This window comes from Hydra viridissima, unplaced genomic scaffold, assembly GCF_058129835.1.
Source record: "Hydra viridissima isolate aposymbiotic clone 2 unplaced genomic scaffold, HvirCarnegie_v1 scaffold_4, whole genome shotgun sequence".
Lineage (NCBI taxonomy): Eukaryota > Metazoa > Cnidaria > Hydrozoa > Anthoathecata > Hydridae > Hydra > Hydra viridissima.
Genome location: NW_028324303.1, coordinates 18,835,756 through 18,855,590, shown reverse-complemented (window position 1 = coordinate 18,855,590; position 19,835 = coordinate 18,835,756). Strand labels below are relative to the sequence as shown.

The 19,835-nt window shown below is 28.3% G+C and overlaps 1 protein-coding gene and 2 pseudogenes across 2 annotated transcripts; 2 read left to right on the top strand and 1 right to left on the bottom strand.

Moving 5' to 3' along the window:
- Positions 1-6,881: 6,881 nt before the first annotated feature.
- Positions 6,882-9,157, bottom strand: LOC149890311 (uncharacterized; annotated as a pseudogene).
- Positions 9,158-14,319: 5,162 nt separating this feature from the next.
- On the top strand, positions 14,320-16,524 carry LOC149890310 (uncharacterized). Its single transcript, XM_090084997.1, has one exon. The coding sequence runs from the start codon at positions 14,320-14,322 to the stop codon at positions 15,664-15,666; it is 1,347 nt and encodes a 448-aa protein (XP_089941123.1). The 3' UTR covers positions 15,667-16,524.
- Positions 16,525-16,708: 184 nt separating this feature from the next.
- Positions 16,709-19,485, top strand: LOC145182113 (uncharacterized; annotated as a pseudogene). Its single transcript, XR_016451755.1, has 10 exons — positions 16,709-16,952; positions 17,041-17,205; positions 17,335-17,508; positions 17,623-17,697; positions 17,791-17,964; positions 18,079-18,153; positions 18,273-18,323; positions 18,604-18,839; positions 19,006-19,182; positions 19,284-19,485. The product of XR_016451755.1 is annotated as an uncharacterized LOC145182113 (transcript).
- Positions 19,486-19,835: the final 350 nt, after the last annotated feature.

Sequence of the window (19,835 nt, the reverse complement as noted above, 5' to 3'; positions counted from 1 at the left end):
TTAGAATAAATATAATAAAATAAAATCTCTCAGTAAAACTAAGTAAAAATTTTAACTTTAGTTTGCTTAAATTTAGTTTGCTTAATAATAGTGAAGAAAAATATGTTTGCTTGTGCAGAAATTTCAAATAGTTAGCATTTGTTATATAATTTATGTACCTTTTAGTTCTTAACTACCCAATGCTGTGTGCTAGAAGGTTAATAACGCAACTGCATGGTAGGCAGCTGATTTGATTTTTAAGATAAAATATTTTTTATGCATTAATTTTTTAGATAGGCACTACAAAATTATAAATGCTGCATGAACTATTAGCTGAGCACTGTGATTATACACAACTCAGAGGTTCCTTCTAGAGTTATTTTTTGTATAGAGTTTTTATATAGAAATAATTGTTATATATATATATATATATATATATATATATATATATATATATATATATATATATATATATATATATATATATATATATATATGTAAACATATATATATCATAAAAATGTTTTTCATTGGTTTTTGAATAGGATAAGTTTTGTTAATTGCTTCCTAAGTTTTTTTCCAGTTATTTTGGCAGTTTGTTCTTTACCCAGGTGATAAAGACGTATTTTTGCATAGTTTTCTGAAATAAGTTTAATCAGTGCAAATAAATGGTTATCAGTTATAGCTGAGTCAAACATATGAGAAGTTTGTTCATTAAATATTTTTGAGTAATGAACTGATCTCAAAACAGCACTAGAAATGGCATTTTGAATTCCTATTTCATTTGGAAGGTTGCCATTTGTTGAGGCAAGCAACCTTTGGAAGCATCTTTCAGTTTCTTCGCATATTATAATAACACTTTTGGTTGGTTTAACTAAACCTCTTCTGTCTTTGAATTTTAAAAAACTGGTTTGTTCAAAATGATAAGAAAGTATTAATGCATTTTGACATTTAATACAGATGGTTTTTTTTGCAGTCATCTTTGCTACATATCCAGAAATATATGAAATTGAAGCTTTTTTATATTCAGATAGATTGCTAAAGTTTGGAGCATCTACATAATCATGATCACTAGTGATTGGTTCTCTATCCAGCAAATCATACTTTCTTATCAATTCAATTTCAGTCATAGATTTTTTTGTGTAGGAGTTATCAAAAGAATCATCTAAAATATTTAAGATATAAGTTTTATCTTGGATGCTGCAGTTTCCATTTGCACATTGAATGCTACTCCGCAACAAAAAACGTTTATATGTGGCTATGAATTGTTGGCAATTGGGATTATTGTTAAACATTCCAGCAGATCTCACAGCACTAAAAAAGAGCTCTAGATGGTCTTGGCTGAGCTTATATGTTAATAGATAATTTAATGGTGAACCTTCTTTCTCCACCCAGTCAAGAAATATACCTTGAATAGACTTAATTGCAACCAAAAATCCAATAAAACCAGTCTTTCGACTTGAAGAAATCATTTGTTTGCCAGTTGTATCTTTAAGACTAATAATATAATTATATGCAATATCAAGAAATGGAAACCAAAGATCCTTGTTACATGCACGTAATGCTGACTTGTATCCTTTTGCAAAAGGGTTTCTGGAATTTAACATGTCATATAATCAATCTATTATACGAATGAACTCAACAGTAGAACTACATCCTTGAAACTGTGATAATTTCAGGTTTTCTGAACAATAAAGTAAAGCATCAGCAACACTTGAACTAAAAATTTGAGCTGCTAGATTTACTTTCATTTTTTGCTGTTGAAATTCTATATGTGCTAATTTTAACTTGTTACCTAATCTAAGTCCTTCTCTGGATTGGAGCTTTTCTAGTTCAACCAAATATTGCCACCTGATTCTACTATTATTCCCATCTACAATAGTATCAAGATCTGCCAATGTATTTCTGAGTAGTTTCAGCATGTGGCACACATCTAACAATACATATACTTTTTCACAAGAATTACTTGGATTGGGAAACCAGGGTAATAAATTATTTGGTTTTAATCTTGCACCAAGCTCTGAAAGCATTGCAAAGTTGTATGATGGGCCATCACAAGTTAGTGAAACAACTTTTACACCAACATCAAATAGTTTCTTTAAACAAATTGTAACTAAATTGGCACGTTCTACACCACTTAGTCCATCTATAAAAAAATAACCACAAGGTACTTTCCAATTACTATTTATTGAAACCACCATTAGAACAAGTGCATCTCTTGCTAATGGTAAAGAATCATCGTTATCAATGCCATTTCCAAGATCAACAAATCCTCTAAATTTCTTCCCGTCCCATTGTACCTGCTTTCTTATTGCCATCTCATCAAGCATAAGGGAGCACAGAACCTGACGACCTATTTGGTTTGAGGCACATACTGCAGCTTGAAGAGCAAGAAAGGCAGCTTTAGTAAATCCAGGTTCGGCTGGTACTTTGGTGTACCAATTTCTTATTTGAGATTGATGTGGTAGTGCTAAATGAAATGTCTTACGAACAAACTCATATGCTTTAGAAGAATAAAATTGTAAAGTCATTGCAAAAGAACGCAGCTCATCAGGAAATTTATTTCTGCTACAATGTCCCTTTTTTGTTAATAGGACTCTTTTCATAATTTCCAGAGGTACTCCTGAAAATGTTGTTGTGAGCATTTCTTCACATTCAGAAGAAATAAAATTATTTTTTTTAAGGCATTTTACAACTGCCTTTAAGATTTAACTTTAGTTTTTAGACGACGATTCTTTTGCTGTACACTTTTTAATTTTGATTTTAAATTACAAATTTTATTATCCTGTTGAATTTCTAAAAGTGAAAATTCTGTGTTTGTATTCACATCATGTAGTGAATTTTCAACACCTTCATTTTCAGGAAAACTATATCTTACAGATGGTGCTTTTCTTTTTCTGTTCACCTGAAAAACCAATATAAGAATTTTGCAAAATAATTATGAATTTAGATAATTTCAATCAATTTTCAATAATAATAATTTTATGAAAAGTTATAAATTTATATATAAACCTTTAATGGATTTTTTGGAATTATAAAGATTGTTGGCACAGAATCTTGCTTTAAACGAATCGACTGTCCAGTCTTATCGAAACAATTATTTTCAAAATGGTCAGAACAGATTGTGACATTTGGAGAAGGTGTATAATTTTCTTGTCCAATATTTTCTAGCCAAATTTTCTTCTTTTGTATATCTTTTGGAAATCTCAAGTCAAGAATAAGAACAGGTTAGTTCTATAAGTTAGTAGGTCGCACAAGTTATTTATATCACCAAGTAATAATATACAACTTACTTGTGAAAAGAAATCTTTTCATTTATTTCATTACCAGTAAGTGAATTTTTTGATCTAGTTCTATTTTTACATTCAAAGACACAGCAACTTGGCATTGTGATAAAATTATTCAAATTCTGTATAAATGTTGCCATGATATAACAGTAAAGTATATAATATAGGTAAGAAGGTATGATTTAAATATTTCTATATTCAAAAATTTAATAATAGATTATGAATTTCTTTTAAAGATGTTTTTACATGCATTTATATCTTAAATTAGGAGTGATTATCTCTAAACTTTAAGGGATAATTAAAGATATTTAATTATATATTTACATTTAAATTACATTTATTATACATTTAAAGATATAAATTTATGTATCATACATTTTTTGATAAGATACATAATGTTGATAATGTTTGATAACATACATAATATGTTATCAAAAAATTCCCTTAATAAGTCGTTTTGAATAACAAGTCAAAAACAATTGACTCAATTGTTGAGAGCTTGAATATTACAAAGAATAATAAGTAAAATAATATAAATTAAAAAATTACATTTTGTATTTAATATTCTTATTAAATATTGTATTCATTAATTACATTCATGTATTAAATAATTCTAGAAGGAACCCCTGAGTTTTGTGTACTCACAGCACTCAGCTAATAGTTCATGCAGCATGTACATCTGGTATCTTGCTACAAAAATTGAAAATATAAAAGTTGTCAAAATTGTAAGTAGATACCACTGCCGCTTACCATGCAGTTATGTTATCAACCTTCTAGCACACTGCATTGGGTAACTAAGAACTAAAAGGTACATAAATTATGCATAAATATTAATTTAATCGTAAATTGCACTTAAAAAGTGTATCGATTATTTTGTGCTTTAACATTTAAATAATTTCTTTAATTGTCTTTTTTTAAAAATCACTTCATTTTTTTAAAATTTTTACAACTTTATTTCATAGTCTAGTTTCTCTTTCAAAACTCTGTTTAATTATTTTCTTTCATAATTCTGTAAAAAGCTTTATAAAATGTACATCGTTCACCGCTAAGAGCTCCGATCGCCGCCATCTTGGGAGGCCAATTTTGGCTTCAATTTTTTTTGAAAAAGACAATTGAATACGCTGCAATTATATTGGCTGAATGGCTGAGGGGTGGTATTTAAGATATTACTATTTTCCAAATCATTCAATTCTTGAGCAGTTTAAGTCGAACAATCGAACTTAACTTCTGTTTTACTTTTGAATAGGTAGGAGGTGTACCAGTTATATTTTGAGATCAGTGATTTCGAACAAACCAGTTTTTTAAAATTCAAAAACAGAGGAGGTTTGATTAAACCAACTAAAGGTGTTGCTATCATATGCGAAGAAACTGAAAGATGTTTCCAAAGGTTGCTTGCCTCAATAAATGGCAACCTTCCAAATGAAATAGGAATTCAAAATGCCATTTCTAGTGCTGTTTTGAGATCAGTTAATTACTCAAAAATATTTAATGAACAAACTTCTCATATGTTTGACTAAGCTATTATTTGACTGATTAAACTTATTTCAGAAAACTATGCAAAAATATATCTTTATCACCTGGGTAAAAAACAAACTGCCAAAATAACTGGAAAAAATCTTAGAAAGCAATTAACAAAACTTATCCTATTCAAAAACCAATCAAAAATACTTTTATGATATGATATGATATATATATATATATATATATATATATATATATATATATATATATATATATATATATATATATATATATATATAATAACTCTAGAAGGAACCTATGAGTTGTGTGTAATCACAGTGCTCAGCTAATAGTTCATGCAGCATTTATAACTTTTTAGTGCCTATCTGATGAACTAATGACTAAAAAACATTTTATCTTAAAAATAAAATCAGCTGCCTACCATGCTGTTGTGTTATTAACCTTCTAGCACACAGCATTGGGTAGTTAAGAACTAAAAGGTACATAAATTATATAACGAATGCTAACTATTTGAAACTTGAGATTTCTGCACAAGCAAACAAATACTTTTTCTTTACTTTTATTAAACAAACTAAATTTAAGCAAATTAAAACTAAAATTTGTACTAAGTTTTACTGAGAATTTTTATTTTATTATATTTATTCTAAAAAACGAAAAACAGAAAGTTAATATAGAGCAACTTATTGTAAGAATATGTTTTTTTAAATAAAAAAATATTTATATTTGAAATTTATGTAAATATGTAATATTCCGCTATTTTTATGAAAAAATCTTATGTTAAACAAAAAAACTAGATTTTTTTTAGAAAATTATATATTTATCAATATTTGAGCTTAAGATATGAAACTTGATTATCATCAGTTTCTTAATTTTCATATCACCATTCCTTAATTCCGCCGCCATCTTGGGAGGCCAAAACTGGCTTCAAAAAATATTTTCGTATACGCTATCCAGTTATATTTTGAGATCAGTGGTTCGAAATGATTAGAAAGTACTAATGCATTCCAACATTTAATGCAGATGGTTTATTGTAAATTTACGTATCATAAATTTTTTGATAAGATACATAATGTTGATAATGTTTGATAAAATACAAAATATATGTTATCAAATCATTCCCTTAATGATTTATTTTGAATAACAAGTTAAAAACAATTGACTCAATTATTGAGAGCTGAAATATTACAAAGAATAATATTTAAGTAAAATAACATATATTAAAAAATAATATTTTGTACTTAATATTTTTATTAAATACTATATCCATTAATTACATATATGTATTAAATAATCCTAGAAGGAACTCCTGAGTTGTGTGTACTCACAGCACTCAGCTAATAGTTCATGCAGCATGTACATATCTGGTATCTTGCTACAAAAATTGAAAATATAAAATTTGTCAAAATTGTAAGTAGACACCACTGCTGCTTACCATATAGTCATGTTATTAACCTTCTAGCACACTGCATTGGGTAACTAAGAACTAAAAGGTACATAGATTATGCATAAATATTATTTAATCGTAAATTGCATTTAAAGAGTAAATCGAATATTTTGTAGGGGAGAGCGGGGTTGGTTGTCACACTTTTTACATTTTAGACTGCTCAGCTTTTATTTTTCATCAAATCAATGCCAAACTTTGCACAAAAGTAGTTTAACTATTTCCAGTAACTATTAGAATATTTTTATGACATTGAGTGAAATATTTTTTGTTGTATAATCATTTATCAAAGACCTCTTCCGTGTGACAACCAACCCCACCCACGGGGTTGGTTGTCACATACTATGGGGCTGGTTGTCACATTTCTTGGTATGTTTTCATTATATTTAAAACTGGTACCAATAATTTTTGTTTATATAATACCAAGAATAAATCTGAATAATCTGGGAAAAAAAGGCTATATACTGAAAAAAAGAAAATACTATAAACCGAAAAATGTTTTTTTTTTTAAACATAACTATAAACATATATATATATATATATATATATATATATATATATATATATATATATATATATATATATATATATATATATATATATATATATATATATATTAATACAACTCTATAAATAGATGCATAGATAGTCTTCATCATTTAATACTGTAGAAGTTTTTTTTTTTGGCAAAATTTGACTTTATCAATTCTTTTTTACTTCCATTCATAAATGATTTACAATTCTTATTAATATGTTTTTAACAAGTTTTCTTCTTTTTATAATTAGCAAGCCTTTCTTTGACAGGTGAGTTAGTAAGAATCATAGATAAACACTTTTTCCTACCTTTTTTTGATGCTAACCTTGGACCTGCTTTAGGCAGAGGCCTAATACTCTCAGGTAGTATGATTGAATTTTTTAAAACTAATGGAGTGATTGGGTCCTGATTAGAGGTTTTATTTAATACAATTGGATCTTCTTTTGCTATGTCTACCTGATTATCTGGTATCTGAATAGATTCTTTAAACCTTTTATTTGCTGGTTCTGGTTGCATTGAATAAGGTTTACAGTTTTTTTTATTTAAATCAAGCTGTGAACAAGGTGGGTCAGGGCGATCAGTTACATAATTAGGACAATAATCAATTTCAGTAAAAATATCAGGATTTAATGGGTAAATACCTGTTGCAGCAAAACCACTTAAAATATTGTGGGGAGATACAGCCTTTGGAAATGCAATGTTTACTATTTTTGGAATATCATATATTGTAACGGTTTTTCCAGGATTCATTACCAACCATGAAGTCATAGCAGTATTTATATAGTTTTTGAGGGGACCATAAACTGCCCTGTCCAAGGGCTGCAACTTATGCGTGCAGTGCAGTGGAAAAGTAAGCATTACTATTCCATTTTTTTTGCCACATCTAAACCTTCAATACTAAGATGGGTTTCATGATTGTCAAGCAACAATAAACAAGGTTTTTCTTTAGTGCATTTTGTATTGCCTACAAAATGTTGTAGATATTTTACAAAGTTTTCTTCTTTCATCCAACCACTTGCATTGGCACCTCCTGCACTTCCTGTTGGTGCTCCTATTAGGAAATGATTTTTAAAGTTTTTACGAGGAAAAATAAAAAAAGGTGGAATGCTATTTCCAATAGCATTTATTGTGCATACTAATGTTACAAGAGTTCCTCTTTCAGCTGATGTGATGGCTCCTACTTGTTTTAATCCTTTTTTGGCAACAACTTTTTTAGGTCTTTGTACAGTAGTTTCGTCCATGTTCCAAATGTCATTTGGTGAGAACAAGTAGTTTTGCATACAGTGCTGCAAATTGCTAAAAAATAATGCAACATTCTGCTTATTGAAATTTGTTGCTCGACTTAAACTAGTAGCTTCAGGTTGCCTAATGGAAATATTTGGGTGGCGCTTTATAAATCCTGTAAACCAATCCTTACCAGCTTGTTCCTTTACAACCCAAGAATTGGGAACTTTTATATTATTTTTAACTGCAAGCTGGAAAGCAAGCTTTTTTACTTCAGTAGGAGTTAAACCAAAATAAATTTCTGCTGCTCGCAACAGGTATGTGACAAGTTCTTTTTCTACTTTGTCTGGCAATATCTGTTGACTTTTGTATCCTATAATGTTCATGCAGGTGGAGTTTTGATTTTTGTCAATTAGATCTGTTACAGAACCATGTGATGGGTTAGTAATAATAATTTTTTTACAATAACGTGTTAATGTTCTGTAATTAATGCCATGGTTTTTTGCTGCTGATCTAATAGAAATGTTGTTAAGCTTTACATCTTTAATAGCACACATAATGATATCTCCAGAAGTATAACCTCTATTAGTTTTTCTTTTAAAATTTCGTACCATGTTTTTACTGAGCAAAGAAAAATATTTGCAAATAATGTATGTACAAGACATTATATATACACACACACACACACACACACACACACACACACACACACACACACACACACACACACACACACACACACACACACACACACTAAATCTAAACAATGCACAAACAAAACAACAGACAATTGCACAAACAAAACAACAAACAGTTGAACTTCTGTATTCCTTTTTCTATAATTATATTAAACATTGGATCACAATTTAAAGTTATAAACATTGAAATAAAAATTATTTAGATTATAAATATTTAGTTAAACAAATATAACCCATTGATTTAAGATTTTAAAATAATATCTTTAACATTAAAATATTCCTCAATAATACGGACAAATAAACAAGGAATATCTAAAAGCGGCGTTTAGTTTGCAGCACACGGAGTCGAGGCAATTGTGACAACCATCCCCATATATTTTGTGACAAGCAACCCCTTCTATGTTAGTTGCAAGACATCTGTAAATTTACCTAAAAGCGTGTGAACTTCATGAGAATTTTTTGTGGATTAAGTTACTCAAATGAATAAAAAACTTTAAAAATGTACATTCAAAGCACAATAAAGTAATTTTCGTTTGGTAAAAGAATATTTCTAAGTGAGCAAAATTTAACTTTTTCATATCAAAAACCTATAAAAACAAATAACTTGTTTTCTATACGCTAAAAGAAGCTGAAAATTACAGTGAAAATGTTTTTTTTAAGTAATATTTTGATTGAATGATTTTAAAGTTCTAAATCTTATCTGCATTTCCTGTAATAAACTTTGTGACAACCAACCCCGCTCTCCCCTACCTTAGTATCAAAATAATTACTTTAATTGTCTGATTTTTTTAGAAATCATTTCCTTTCTTTAAAGTCATTAAAACTTTTTTTCATAATCTAGTTTTTCTTTCAAAACTCTATTTATTTTCTTTAATATTTCTGTAAAAAGCCTTATAAAATGCACATCGTTCACCGCTAAGAGCTCCGATCGCCGCCATCTTGGGAGGCCAATTTTAACTTCAATTTTTTTTGAAAAAGGCAATTGAATACGCTATCCAGTTATATTTTGAGATCAGTGTATGAATGGCATGCCGAAGCCGATATGAGCCATTGTTGTACCGTGGAAGATTCACCAGAGCTGGTTTGCCAACTGCCATGTGGTCTGTTCGCGGTATGCCAGTCCTGGTTAGCCAATAACGGGCCGATATATTTACACAGATGGCACGCCAGAGCTGGCTAGCCACAACTGGACCACTGCTCTAAAACATAACTGAATAGCGTTTACGGCAATTTTTTTGAAGCAAGTTTTGGACTCTCAAGGTGGCGACGGAATCAACGAACGCTAATGTGAAGTTTTACATCTTGAGTTCAAATATTGATAAATATATAAGTTTCAAAAAAAACTTATATATTTATCAATATTTGAACTCAAGATGTAAAACTTCATTTTAATCAGTTTTATAAATTTCACATTAGCGTTCGTTGATTCCGTCGCCACCTTGAGAGTTTTTTGTTTATCATAGCTTTATTTTTTGCAAAGTATTTACATAAATTTCAAATATAAATATATATTTTTTGGTTAACAAAACATATTCTTACAATAATTTGTTGCATGTTACCTTTTTATTTTTTTCGTTTTTTAGAATAAATATAATAAAATAAGGTGCAAGTTCTCAGTAAGACTAAGTATAATTTTTATTTTTAGTTTGTTTAGATTTATTTTGTTAAATAGCAGTGAGGAAAAAGTCAAAGTTTTAAATTTAAGCTAAAGAAACCTAGTTATTATATAGGTCTAAAATGATAATTGCTAACCAACTTACAGCTGTTGGAAGCTGCCAACATAGTAATTTATTATATGCTTGTGCAGAAATCTTAATATTCAAATAATAGCAAGTATAACAGTATATAATATTAATAAAAAAGTGTAGTAGATGATTTAAACATTTCTTTATTTAGATGTTTATTATATAATACATTATGAAAAAATTTAAGGTCTTCTTACATGGATATATATCTTAAACTAGAAGGGATTATTCCTAAAACTTAAGGGATAATTATTGACATTTAAAGATATAAACTTATATGTGTGGTACATTTTTTGATAACATACATAATGTATATTTTACTCTTAATATTATGTTTAGTATTAAGTAATGTGTTGTATTCAACTACAAAGGATGATGTATATTTACAGGAGCATTAAGAAAAAATGGTCAAACCTAAGATACATCCAAAAGTAACATCCAAAAAGCCGTTGTTCACTATTTCACAGGAGCTACTGATCATAACGGTGATAGAAAACAAAGAGCCATAAGAAAGTCTACTGAGATAAATAACCTTAACCATTGTTAAATACAAATCGTTGGTAGTATGGTTGCTATAATTGCAACCTGGCATAAATTATATACAGGGATTGATTTTACATTTTAGTTCTAAATGTTTCTTAAAGGGATTTTGATGATGACATAAATAATTTATCAATGATAATTAAACAAATTGTAAAATAGGTAACCCCTTATAAAACAATTGTGAAGAAATTTAAATATATAAAAATCACATCTTTTTGATATTTTTATATAATAATTTATATTATATATTACAATAATGTCATATTTTATATCATATTATTAATAATTTACTTTATATATAATATAATAATTAGGTCAAAAATAGTTTGCTTTTGTTAACAAATTCTTCTTTATAAGATTTATAAATAGAATTTGTTTGTTGAATTTGGTTTTATTTTGATGAAGCAATTTATATTCATTTTGTTTTGAATTAACAAATCGAAAAGAGTGATTTAACTTAATGGTATTTTCTCTACTCAATTAATAAGGAACATTTAAATGGCAGGCAATAATTTAATTAAAATAAATTAATAATGTAAAACTTTGTTTTTACATTTGAGTGATATGTACATGCAATATATAAAACTGATGAAAATGAATGTTATAATAATAGCGATTTACTGTTTTTGGCCCGTCACCGATTCGACTCTGGTGAATCTATGGGCTTACATAGGACCTTTTAGCATTTGCCAGTGGTGGCCCTTGAAACGCCAGAGCCTGCAGTGGCTAGCCAGCCCTAGGCCATAATTAAGCCAATGTGCATGCCAGGACTGGACCATTGTCGGGCCATGTATACGTTGCTATTTGGGAAGTGACCTCCCCTATTCCTTGTTAGACTTAATTCCTGGTTTTATTTTTATCCAGTTTACTGCAGGTAAATGAAAGTAGAAAGAAAAAATGAAAGGTTCATTAATTTTGTGTTTAAAATTTTAGATTAATGAGACATTGGTACCCAACCAGCAACGATATACCGGTCCCGCAATGGCCCAGCGCAGGCTGCGGAGGTGGCCCGCATCCGGCTGACCAGAGCTGGGCCAGCACCAATTTGCTCACTGGCTTTATCATGGTCCGGCACTGGCTTACCAGTTCAGGCGCAGTGCTGGCGTTTCAGTGGTCCTCTACTAGTAAGCCAGTGATGGCATATCAGCGGTCCGCAAACGGCAAAGCCGTAGTTAAATCCAGGTCCATAAATGACTTAGAGCAAGCTTAACACGCGTCTACTCAAGGAGCTTTAATAAAAACCAAAGGAGCGTTAATATACATCTTTTAAAATCACACAACAAACCAGTTTAAACAATTTGTAAAGTAACATAAAACCACCCAATCGGAAATTTTTGTGTTGCGCCTTTACTTACAACAGGCGAAGTACTGCGCCAGTATTGGCTAACCAATCGTTGGCCGGCCAGTGCAGGCAAAGCACCGATTAAAATGTTAGACAAGGCTGCGCGTGTATACGTAAAATGATCCCTTATTCCAGTGTTGGCACATAACGGATTTTTGGGCCTCGAAAAAAGAATTCGAATTCTTTTTTGCCAAAAAAAAACTTTTTTGGCACATGTGCATTAATGTGCCAGATTAATCTGTCACAATAATTATTGGCACACGATAATTAATTATGGTAATTATAAACCAGATTCACTTTTATTTAATAAAATCTGGCGTATGTTACTTAATTTTTCATCTTTGTCTTGGTAAACTGTCAGTTAAAAATAGTTTTGATTAATAAGTACTTGTTTAGAATTTTATAAAATATAAAACAAATTTTGCTATTATCATTTTTCGTTAATATACTGTTATAAGTTAAGTTATTATTAAATATATATATATATATATATATATATATATATATATATATATATATATATATATATATATATATATATATATATATATATATATATATATATATATATAACAGCAATTATAAATGTATTCCATAAAATAGAGTGCTCAATGTTCTTAAAAGAACAGAGCAATAAATTATTAGAAATCACTTTTTAATTTCAACATTGTGTAAAATCCCAATTTCATTTGTTTGGTGAGACTGTCAAAAAGTTAGAAGGAAATGATAAAAGTGCAGTAGAAGTATCAATGGAGTTTTACAAGCACTTGCATGCAAATTTATACCATTTATGGCAGATAATCTTTCAAAAAAACTTGAAGCAGAAGCATTATTAGATAGAGAGCATGTAGTTTCTGTTGTAGTGAGATTTTATAGTACCATAATTAGTTATTTAAAAAAGTGGGCTGATAGATTTTGTAATGAAGCAAGGAATGTAAAATATCTTATGTTAAAGGAAAAATTTCTATATGAGGATTTTAAGGAAGTGTATACATATTTTCTTAATAAAACTAAATCATTACCTATTTTTGTCATAAGTGATAATGACATTTTTGACTCTTATTGTTTTATCAAAACTTGTTTAGATATAAATCTAGAAAACTGGGAAGCTGAATCTGTTCCTATACTATTAGGATGGAAAACTGTTTTAGAAGTTATAAGTAATGTCAATACTGTAGTAAAGCCTCAACTGCTGGAAATTCTTGGTGCATTTGTATTTACTGTTCCAGAAACTAATGAAAATGAGAGAGAGAGAGAGAGATAGAGAGAGAGAGAGAGATAGGCATATATATATATATATATATATATATATATATATATATATATATATATATATATATATATATATATATATATATATATATGCTTCCTGATGATCCTACTGATAGAGAAACAAACTGTCAAAGAAAAAGAAAAATTAGATAAGTGTTTTTACTAATTTATATATATATATATATATATATATATATATATATATATATATATATATATATATATATATATATATTTAATATATGAACTTCAATAAATACGAATTCTCTCAATACTAATTTTTTATTTTATCTAAGAAATTTTCGCTAGATTATTTCTTAGATAAAATAAAAAATTAGTATTGAGAGAATTCGTATTTATTGAAGTTCATATATTAAATTTATTCAACTCTCATACAAGATGTCGTCATTTAAAATATATATATATATATATATATATATATATACATTTATGTATATATATATATATATATGTATATATTATATATATATATATATATATATATATGTATGTATATATATATATGTATATGTATATATATACATATATGTATATATATATGTATACTGTCATAATAATAATAATAATAATATATGTTATCAAATAATATATGTATTTGCTATAAAATATTTTAAAGATGGGTGTTTTTCATTTTAAAAATATAAGCTAATAGATAACCTTAAATCAATTTTACTTTTGAAAACTATTGATAAAATGTATATTTTAACATTCAGTTGTATTTAGTTATACTATTTATGGTTATTTCAAGGCATGGCTGCATATTATAGACAAAAGAAACACCGTCATTTTAAACAACAAAACCAAAATGAATTTAAAGCTTTCTATTCAGAAGAAAATTTATCTGAATATTTGGACACTGCAATTGATTCATCTATTGAAATTGATTCTTCTAGTAATTTAATAACCTATCAATCTGAAGATACTCATATTACTGTTTCTGAACACGATAACAATTTTATTTTCCAATTTGATTCATCTTTTGATTCAGAATACTTTACTCGTACATTTCCAGAGGACAGTTTTTCAGGTAATGAATCTTTTTATCAGCAATCACCTGATTTAACAGAAACCAATTGTTGTGAAAAGTTACAAAAATGGGCTGTAAACCATCGAAGCCATTTGACTGTTGAAACAATTGAAGATTTGTTAAAAATACTGAGGGCAGAAAGCATTCCTAATTTACCAAAGTCTGCAGTTACATTGTTGCAAACAAAATCAAATAAAAATATAAAGTTAATGAATAGCGTAAAAAACACAATGGGATATTTTATGTTTCTTGGTATAGAAGAAGGTTTAAATGATGTCATTACTGAGGATTATACTGATAGTGTTATTCGTTTATTATTTAATATCGATGGTTTACCATTATTCGATGGTTCTAATCAACAATTTTGGGCTATCTTGGGACTTATTTTGCACAACGAATATAATTCACAACCATTTATCATAGCTGTTTATAGTGGGGATTCTAAACCACAAAGTGTAGATGTTTTTTTAGAAGATTTTGTCTCTGAAGCAAAATATTTAGTTTTAAATGGAGTAAATATTGGTCAAGTGACCTTTAAAATAGAGGTTGTAGGTTTTTCCTGTGACACACCTGCCAGATCATTTGTTAAAAAATGTAAAGGACATGGTGGTTATTATGCATGTGAACGTTGCGAGACCAGAGGGACGACAATTAAAAAAAAAAGAGTTTATCCTAATATGAGATCTAAGCTACGAACAAAAAGTAGTTTTGAAATGAAAAGTCAAATTGAACACCATTTAGGTTCAGGTAAATCCCCATTGTTAGATATACCAGGTTTTGACCCAATTAAATCAATGTTCTTGGATTCTATGCATTTAATTTACCTTGGGGTCATGAAATGGATTATGCAGCAGTTAATTGGCACTAAAAAAGTAAACCATAAATGCAAGCTATCTGTGGAAGATATTAAATGTTTAAATTTAAAATTGAAAATCTTAGTGAATTTTATACCCAAAGAGTTTCAAAGAAAAAAATTTGATATACATAATTTTGCACATTGGAAAGCCACACAATTTTGTTTTTTTTTTACATTACTGTGGATCATTGGTACTACACAATATTCTGCCTAGTCAAATGTATAAACATTTTCTGCTTTTAGTTGTGGCTTGTCGAATACTTTGTGATCCTCAACTTTGCCTTCATAATGTAAACTATGCCAAAGAGTTATTGAGGAAATTCTTTGAGCTAACTCCGTCATTTTATGGCACTGGTTCACAGGTAATGAATATACACAATTTAATCCACTTAGCTGATGATGTTGAGTACACTAAGATGTCTTTATCTACAATATCTGCATTTCCTTTTGAAAACCATCTTGGTAAAATTAAACGACTAATTGGAGGAAGAAATAATACTTTGGGTCAGTTGGCTAGAAGAATATCTGAACAAAAAGCCTGTCCAAAATTAAAAAATAAAAATGCAATTAAGAAGAAAGTTCTTATAATGAACTTTAATACTATGCTTGAAGATGATGTTAATTTTGAAGATATAATATTTCAAGGAGTTACACTTAGCATTAAAAAGCCAGATGACATTGTAAAAATGTGTTCTGGCCATATTTTGAAAATAACAAGAATCCGAAAAGTGCAACATAATTTCTTTTTGCAAGGTTATATATTTATGGATGTCAATGATGTTTTTCAGTATCCATGTGCCTCTTCAAAAGTTGGAATAATGAAACTTGGAAGAATATCCACAAATGAAGAAACAGTTTCTTTAGAAAATATTGTTAAAAAATGTGTTTTGTTTGAAAGCAACGATAATACATTTGCCATAACTTATCTTCATGATTCATAAAAAAATCTAAAATACATTTGTTAACTTTATATTACATTTATCAATTATTATTGTATCATACTAGACTGTTTAATGTAACATACAATACAAGTCTGTTATTTGAATTTGTCAATAGATTTATCTTATTTGAATAGTGTTATGAATATTTGAAGGCTTTAAACTATTTTATCTTTAGAATATTTTTTGTTCAGATTTACTGAACAATAACTGTTTATTTTAGTTTGAAATAATCAGTATTCAAAGTAACTGAATTACAGTATTTTGTAAAAGTAATTTTAAATTTAATTTGCTATTTTTATAAGGTATTTAGTTAATATGAATCTTCAGACAAGTACAACTCATGTTGTAGTCAAGTTTCTTGAAAAAACATGGAAAAAAAAGCATGGAAAGGAATGTATTGATGTTATTCCAATTTTATGGATGTATTCTAAAAAAGACAAATTATTCTGTAAATATCCATCTGAAAACGAGTATCATGCGCTTGATTCAATGAGTAAAATGTCATTAATACCAGGTGTTTTGTGGAAGAGTTTTGAAATTGTTTTAATTAAAGAAGCAAGTATGTAATTCAAATCTTTATGTAATCAATTTTAAATGCGTTTTAACTTAAATGTTGTCATATTAAAAGATATTTATTTACATGATAGAAAGCTATGAACAAGGATTGCGACGGATGATTAGGGCATGCTCTGAATTTGTAGTACAGAGCAGTAATTTTGAAGATCCAAATAGTTCAGAAGGAGAATCTGTTCCTGTTAAATTAAGCAGCTCTGAACTTAAAGCATCTTTAAAAGATATCTCTTCGTTTAAAGGTATGGTATTTTTTTATTATTGCAAACAAACATTACTTGAAATATTTTAAAAAATCGAAAGATTTATTTAACCATATAACTGTTTTTTTGTTTTTTTTTTAAATAATATCTATATCTTATCTGTTTTAGAGCGTAGTATTGAAAGCTCTGGAGATAGTGATATTTCAGAAGAGTCCTTTGTTTCCTTTAAAGTAAAGAAAAAACGATCATCATCTCGTGATGAACAATCTAATGATTCATCGTTCTCGTCCTCCAAAGTAAAGAAAATAGCGTCTTCTAAATGTAACAGAGATAAACAAAACCGTATGTTTTCTATAATAAAAAAAATCCTTATAACTAAAAATACCCCTTATTGTTGCACACACAAAAAAGCGCGTTAAAGCAATTTTTATTATTCAAAAAGTTTATTATTTTCAGAAATGATAAAGAATTCCAGTATATCACATGAAGACACCAGGAAACATTTAAGCGACAATAAAACAAATAAAAAAGGTAATGCGATTTAATCCTTAGTTTACATATAAATGTTATTTTAATTTTTTTAAATAAAATCATTTCTAGATATCTATATCTTATCTGTTTTAGAGCTTAGTATTGAAAGCTCTGGAGATAGTGATATTTCAGAAGAGTCCTTTGTTTCCTTTAAAGTAAAGAAAAAACGATCATCATCTTGTGATGAACAATCTAATGATTCATCGTTCTCATCCCCCAAAATAAAGAAAATAGCGTCTTCTAAATGTAACAGAGAGAAACAAAACCGTATGTTTTCTTTAATAAAAAAAATCCTTTTAATTACAAATACCCCTTATTGTTGCACACACAAAAAAGCGCGTTAAAGCAATTTTTATTATTCAAAAAGTTTATTATTTTCAGAAATGATAAAGAATTCCAGTATATCACATGAAGACACCAGGAAACATTTAAGCGACGATAAAACAAATAAAAAAGGTAATGCAATATAATTCTTAGTTTACATTTAAATATTATTTTAATTTTTTTTCAATGAAATCTTTTTTAGAATGTTGATCATTACTTACAAATGTAATATTTTGAAAATATTTTTTTAGATGTGATACTTAATCCAAATTATAAGTATTGTCCTACATGTGGCTCTGCAGGTTAGGATATTGTCAAAAATTTTTTACTTACAATTCTTCATTCATTGTAAAGAATTTGTGTGAATTTGTATCTAAGAATTAATTTAACTTTTCACTTGAATGAGGAAATGACACTATGGAAACCTTGTTTAAACCACACAAGTGTGGAAACGGACGTTAAACATTGAGAAAAAAATTACATAATGATAATGATAATTTAATAATTAATTACTGATTTAGTTATTTAAAATGGTTGTTTTTCTTTACTAATGCAAATATAAAATATATGTTTTCATGACAGCTAAAGATGCTCCTGCGTCGAAAGCTAATCTGGAGTCTGCCAGGAGAAGCATTGAATATCGTATTAGAGAGGAAGCAAAAATCACAAGAACGTTATTTAGTCTTAACAATAACACTGTTGATATCCAAAAAATAATAACCGAACAGACGATTAACGAATTACCATTCAACCGTATAGAGAGTTTCCATGATTTTGATAACCAATTGAAGAGTGATGTAGTAATGATTCAAAAACTGGTAAACAATTTAGTATTGATTCAAAAAATGCTAGAAATATTTGTTTTAAGTCTGCTACGAAGTATTGTTTTATTAAATATTATTTTTTATTTATAATTAATGTTATATTTAATTATTTGATATTTAGTATATGAATTTTATCTATAGATTAATTTTTTTTTTTTAGAAATGCTTCATGATGTTAAATGTGAAAAGTACATTAAAACTTTCGGAAAATTTATCTTTTGTAATTCCAAAGATTATTTACCGAATATTCAAGTGCTTTACAGTGCCTTTGGACGAGAGTCAAATGGTGTAAAAAAATTGAATTTTTCTGGCACAGAAACTTACAAATATTTGCTAGGTATATTGTCTTATTTCTAACTTTAACAAACATGAATAAAGTATTATTTTATTCATTTCTTACTTAACCCTTAAAATACACAGTTTTGATGTTTATTTTAGAAGTAATAACAATCAGATTTCCTGAGATAAACGAAAAACAAATTTCTAGTCAAATAAGTCGCTGGTTTTCAGGTGCGAAGGATAGAGCTGGTGGAAAGAAAAATAGATTGCTAAATAAAAAGAGTGGTGCTGGTGTTGAAATTGAAGACGAAATTCTATAAATTTTTTTTTTTTTAATTATACAAAAAAAAACATTGAAAAATAATACTTTTGTCTTAAAAGATTACCTTATAAAATTGATGCTATAGTGTCATGCCAGTCTTGCGCCAGTGTTAAACAGTACTGGCGCAATACTATGCCTGTTGCGAATTTTTAATTAAGGCAGTACTATGCCATTACCAGATGCCAGCTATGGTTAAGTACTGGACATTCAGTACTGGCAAAGCGTTATCATCCCATGGAAATGCCAATACAGAACCAGTACTGACTGCCAGTATTGCACCAGTATTAGACAGTACTGGCGCTGTACTGCGCCTGTTGTGAATTTTTGCTTGGGCATATATAAGGAAATAGATTCCCGTATCACATGTACATAATAAAAACATAGCTGTA

Excerpts from the sequence above, each read along its gene's own strand:
- LOC149890310 (XM_090084997.1), top strand. The coding sequence starts at position 14,320 with ATGGCTGCATATTATAGACAAAAGAAACACCGTCATTTTAAACAACAA.